Source organism: Drosophila arizonae, chromosome 2, assembly GCF_054131065.1.
Source record: "Drosophila arizonae isolate 15081-1271.41 chromosome 2, UAZ_ARI_1.0, whole genome shotgun sequence".
Classification (NCBI taxonomy): domain Eukaryota; kingdom Metazoa; phylum Arthropoda; class Insecta; order Diptera; family Drosophilidae; genus Drosophila; species Drosophila arizonae.
The window spans coordinates 3,021,854-3,028,269 of NC_142922.1; the positions used below are offsets into that span (position 1 = coordinate 3,021,854).

A 6,416-nucleotide genomic window follows, 5' to 3' on the forward strand; every position below is an offset into this window, starting at 1 on the left:
AGAAAGTCTACTCTACTATTTATAGTTTCATATTCATATACCAAAATATACATTATTTGGTACAATTTTTTAATTGCTTTTGAACACTGAAATATCGAGGTATCGATATACTCTGCGGCAGCTCGTGTTCATGTGGCCGGTCAGTTTGTTTATACTTTGGTGGTTCGTTTTTAATAAAAGCTAAATGAGTTTGTTGAACTGAATTAATATGTCTGCCGACTACGCGCACCTGTGCTCATCTCTACTAGAGCAATGCTTTGGCAAAGTGGTGCAGGCCGTGGCGGATTGCCTCTTCTCAGCCACCACGCGCACATTGTCGCAAATTGTAAGCAGCACGAAATTCGCTCGAAAGGAAGTGGTGCTCGCTCTGGCGGTGCTAATCAAATTTCGTCTGGTCAACTTTGAACCATCCAAGAACAATCCATTTCTGGCCGAGTATGCGCTGAGGCGGGAAGATGTGATATGCCTGCTTCGATATTCCCGGTCAGTTAGCTATATGAAGGATTCCAGATAAAGTATATATAATTACCCAGTCTTGATCTTTTAGCTACATACATCTAGTACAAACCAAGTACGGAAATGTAGGTGCTTCAATAGCGGAGGAGCTACTCAATGCGGGCTCGGAAACAGCCACTGCCTTGCTGCTCAAATGTTTGGCTGATGGTGAAAACAAGGCAGAAAGTGCCGAAACTTATAGAGATACGTTTCTGAAAATGATATCCGATCATTACATCATTAAATTACCCGAACTGGTGCCAGGCGATGAGCAGGATGAGGCTGTGCCCAAGTTCCAGAGAAATGAATGCGATTACTTTATGCTGCCAAATATAGATCTAAAAATATTGGCGCAGATACAAAAAGGCGAGGCGACTCTGTCCAAGGCTTTGGATACAGCATGCGTGTGGAGTCTTAACTATGATCGATTCCATCAAGAGTTCCGGGATGATATCATGAAACTTGCCATTGAGCGAAAATTGGGTGAAAATGCAGCCGAATGCTTTAGTTTTATTCTGAACCTCGTATATAATACCACCGATCCATGGCAAAGAGTAAGTTTTGAGTGCATCCAAGTGTTCCTAATAAGCATCCTTTATCATTTACAGAAAGCCTCAAATTTAATTACATTTGTGGAGATAAAACAAGAAATTGAGCGTAAATCAAACAATCTGGAGTTGATTAAGTATTTGGATCAATATATTTGTTTGATAGGTAAAGAAATCTTAAATATCTTTGAATATTTCACCAAACCTAAATTTCTTTCAGTGGATGATTCACTTGGTTTCCTGCGCAAAGTGGGCGACACGGGCGGCGGTCAGTATCAAGTGAACATGGAGAAGACATTCGAGTCGCTGGCCTTCGCCTGTGTGGAGGCTGTCATAACCGAACGCTTCGGTTCGAAGGCAGCGCGTATATTTCGTGTGATACGCTTCAAGAAATTCATAGAACAGGAGGATCTGCAAAAGGAGGCTATGATACCAGCAAAGGAGGCCAAGTCGCTCGCCTACAATCTGTTCCAGGAGCAATTCATACACGTTAAAGTTATCAAGAAGCCCGGCGGTGGAGGAAGTGGTCCTGCTAAGGCTTTCTATCTATTCCAAATCAAAGAGAAAGATGTAGGCAAATACTATGCGTAAAAATTGGCCATATATTATCTCTATTCATTGTAGACTGTGCGTATGCTACTGGACAATTGCTTCAAGTCCTTGTACAATACAATAAGACGTTCGAACTATGAGAAGAATGAGCACAAAGGCTTGATCGAGAAATCGCAAAGGCTGGACAGCATTGTGGAGGCAATGAAGGAGCGTGGCGAATCAGACGAATATATTGCAGAGGTATAAGCGCGGTTATGCTACATATTTTAAGTGTATTTATTTAATTGTACTTTATTAACTATAGATTGTGGAAACGTTTACACCGCCTGAATGTGAAATTCTAAACAAAGTCAAAAATCGCATAAAGACCTTGTCCAAGGCCGAACTGACCGTGGACGATACGATCTTTCTATTGCAAATGTATCAACACCACTGTACGACATTGCCAACTGGCATTCAAAAGTTTAAATAAAAACCAAAATATTAAACGTATATATTTTTAAATTTGAGCAACGGTTCTGAACTAATTTAGTTTGGACATATACCTTAATAACTATCGTACTGGGTTGATACAAAAATTTGTGACCTATTTTATACGATACGATAAAGATTTAGATAGCACGAATGTCTCCACTTTGTATCGTAAGTCCTTTTGTACTAGTTTAGCATGGACTTCAACCTTCGGTATGTTTAGTAGTGGGTAATTTCAAACCTGTATTTATATTCCCTACGATATTTACTTGATTTGGATTCCTTTTGTGCATGCCTTTTAGCTTTTGTTTGTGTACTTACAATCAACTTAACTTAACTCAAATCTATCGATCTGGCCACGTTTGCTAAATTTAAATTTAAATTTGAAAATTTGTCAAAGAAATATATCGTGAATTATGTTTTTATATTTATAGTTTGTTGTTTTTATTAATTTTCTTTTTAATTAAAGTATATTTATTTTTAAGATATATTGCATAAAATATATAAGTTCTGTTATGAATACTGATTTTTTTTTATTTTGATATTATATTTATTTATATACATATTTATGTTGTTTTTGCTATATTTTAATATTATATATATATTTTTAATAATGCTCAATATATAAAATTCAACAAGCATGTATTTTTAAACTATAAATTTGAAACCGTGAGCCTATTGAAAACCTATCTCTCCTGTTTCTAAAACTAACCCAACTCTTCTTTTAAACAACCTTTTGATTTACTATATTTTTACATATGAACTCTGACCTGAGCCCAGTTTTGACATGGGCCGCATGCATATGCTGCTCTCGGCCCGCCTGCTCAGCACAAATTGCCGAGTAGAAGCCAAGAATAGCAATAAAAGCGTAAATTAATTAACAATATCGTATTTCCATATGCTTCACAGCAACCAAACGAGCCAGCGGGGGGAGGGGGAGGGGGCCAACGTGGTGCGAGTCAGGCAATGCCAAAACAGCCAGCCACACGGCCTGGCACACGCCCACTGAAGTCCACGCCCATTCGCACACCCCACGTTTATTTGCATAAGTAGCTCGGCTTTGGCTGGCGCAGGCAAAAAGTCGCCCAAGCAGCCAGGCGAGTGAGTTGTAGCCGGGCTAACACACACATATGTATTTGTTTTTATTTTGTTTCTGTCTTGTTTTGTCCTTACATATGTGTGCGGATGAAAAGAAATTTGTTGGGCATAAGGAATTCCACTGGTTGAATGATGTGCTTCATAATAAAATCAGCTAACCAGATCCTTAAGTAAACCGAGCAAAGCCTATCGCTTGCCAGCTCGGTCCGCTCGGTCCGCTCGGTGTGCTCGATGTGCTCGGTCTGCCGCAGCAGAATTATTTGCTTTCAGACAGTTTTATCTAGCGGGCACAAGTCAAAGCATATGTCATATTTAACGCACTCTGAATGGCATACGTACATCCCGGGGAAGCTAGGACCAGGCCAGACGGACAGACAGTGAGACAGGTGGGCACAGATTGATGCTCGATTCCGAGAAGCATTATTAACAAAGTTTGCAGCCAGGCATTGGTAGCAAACCACTGTGGTTGCGTTTTATGTTAATCACGGCGCACGTCCAATGGTTTGGGCGAAATTCAGCATTTGACAAATTGCCCACAAAGAACGAGAGCTTGAGCAGGAGAATCTCTCTCCCTATATATATATGCGCGTGTGTGTGTGTGGGGAGGTGGTGTGTATGTGATTTATGTGGATGTGAGCGCATGACTTTGGGGTTTGATGTTAACCTTCGGCGATAAAGGCAGAGGTAATTAGACGATGCCATTGCAGTGCGCTGCTTTTCCTTTCTCTAGAAGCCAGATATGTGATTTTTAGCACGTACAAACCGTGTTGCAACCTAATTAAAATTTAAAAAATAAAAGAAGCTGAAGAAGAAAAAATTAACAGAAAAAAAAAAAAAATTAAAATGGAGTCCAAGTCCTTGACACGAAATGCCAAGCCCGGCTCGCTAGCAGCTACTCATCTAATGCGTCACACAAAGTCAAATTCGTGGCAGCCCAAAGCCAAATGCCACTCAAACCATTCAGCCACAAACGCAGCAGCGACTGAGGGTGAGGCAGAGCGGCAGAAGCGAGGGTGGGCGCGTGAGTGAGCGATGTATAGGGGGCAACCAGCCGAATGCTGCATGGCGGCAACATACAGCATACAGCATACATTCTATGGGGTAGCTGCTATGCCATGCCCATGCCCATGCCCATGCCACGCGATGCGCTGCGATGCCATGCCATGGCGTGGCATGGCTAGCATCTCCGTTGTTGTTCTTATGTGCGGGCTGCATTAATAGGGCTCTTTCATCGCGACGAGCGCCTGCATATGCAGCGCGCACACAGTTTCCATTCAGTAGGTGTTTTGTCGGTGTAAAGTGCCCACTTTTTCCCTCAACTAAAAGACGTTAATTGCATTTGGGCTGGACGTCAAAGTCAGCTGGCAGCTGGCAGCGGGTAGCGGGTAGCGGGTAGCTGGGGCTGCCCTGTGACAGAGCAAAATATGTCTCGTATTCTGTGACACTATAGGCCATGATTTGATTGCAAAATAACTTACATACAATAGCCGGACGTAAAAGGAAAATTATTACAAACATTTTCAATTGGACGCCCATGAAGCGAAAATGTCAATCGAAAGTTTCATTTGGCAATTTCAATTTGATTTCAACTCTAGTTTATGGTCGTATAACTGAGCTATTATAATATACATATATTAAATTGGTCAATTGTCTAATTAGCACACTCTAATTGGACGAAGCTTTGCAAAAGGAGTCAAAGAATTTTCACTTCATTTCGTTCTATATATAAAATTGTGTAAATAGTTGATTTTGTAGAAAATAGTTTGGTTTTAAATTGTTCAAAAATTTCCAGGTCTCTTAAATTTAGAAGTTTGAGGAGTTTTTAGAGTCTAACCATAGATTAATTTTTTCTTTTTTAATTCATAACTTGATATCTCATCTTAATAGCCGGGCCAGTCGATTAGGTACATATATTCTTTTATAGCTAGAAATAGCTAAAAATTAGTTTTTATCAATATTATTTTAATTAACTATTTATTTATTTTTAGAATTTGTTAAAAATTTGAATTCATTAGAAAATCATGTTATTTTGTATTTTGCTATGTCCCAAAAGGGAAATTTCATAGTAACTCTGCCTTTCTAAGAAGCTGTTACCTAACTGCAGCTTGATTATCAAAGTTGTAATGCTTTGTAAGATATAGTTTTTACCTGCTTTTTACATTCCCAAACTTAAATACGTTCCTTGCATACAATTCTACACAGAAAGGGGACATCTTTTCATTTTGCAACATTTTATTTGATTTGAATTTTGTGCAAAAATGCATCACTACTGCTTTCATGAACACAAAATGCATTTTCTATCTTCTGAAAAGGTCACAGATACCATAATTATCAAATGTAAAATTGTCATACATTCTACACAAAATGTGGACATTCATTTAATTTCTCAACGAAAAGTCCATCATCTCATCCGGTTCTGTTTACTATTTTCATGAGCAGGATATATAGAAAATTTATTGTCTATCTGGTGAAGAGGTTAACAATAACTCAATTATGAAGTATAAAATTGTCACGATGTGACACGACTGCAGTAGACCGAGCCTATAATTGATATTGATAGAAATTGATAGTTTTGCTCTGCTCGTGCTATAAGCGAACATATATTCCAAACTAGAATTGTCTGTAAATAAATGAGTTGACTTTGCTCAGAACATAGTTATACTTGATTTGGGAAAAAAAGTCAAAAGTCTCTTGAATTTATGAAACTGAAGGAAGGAGCGAGCATAAAAACCATGTTTAAAGTTTAAAAGTTCAAAGGGAAATAAATCACGCTGTGTTTATATTTACGGACCTGCAGACGGACACGTGGTAAGCTAACATAATAGTTAATATTCGCATTTCACTTTGTGAACAAAGTGGAGAAAGCCGTTTATAAAAGGAAGCAAAACTTGAGAGCGAAAATTGTAAAAATAAGCATCTACTTGAATTGAGAGGTCTCTGGTTGTCTCTAGTAGTCAAAGGCCGTCTGCCTTCTAGCATCTGGAGCAGCTGAAAAAGGACGGGACAGTCTTAAATAATTGTTCAATTAAAAGAAAATTGAGAAACAAGTTGAGAAAAAAGGCTAAGCTTAAAGTGAAACAACAGAATTTAAGCTAAAATTGCTATACATATTTTTAAGGTAGTTAAAAAACAAGTAACAGTGTTGCCGACGAGTGTTATGGACTGCAGAATACTTATTGACATTGTGCAGAACCAATATACTCGTTTCACATTTGTGAATGAGTAGCAAAATTAATTATAATATATAATATA

General features: G+C 38.6%; 1 protein-coding gene across 1 annotated transcript; it reads left to right on the plus strand.

The window, feature by feature from the left end:
- The first annotated feature begins 86 nt into the window (after positions 1-86).
- Positions 87-2,083, plus strand: Polr3C (RNA polymerase III subunit C). The gene is made up of 6 exons (XM_018018330.2): positions 87-483; positions 548-1,049; positions 1,104-1,209; positions 1,264-1,613; positions 1,668-1,835; positions 1,900-2,083. The coding sequence occupies exons 1-6, from the start codon at positions 209-211 to the stop codon at positions 2,065-2,067; spliced, it is 1,569 nt and encodes a 522-aa protein (XP_017873819.2). The 5' UTR covers positions 87-208; the 3' UTR covers positions 2,068-2,083.
- The last annotated feature ends 4,333 nt before the right edge of the window (positions 2,084-6,416 follow it).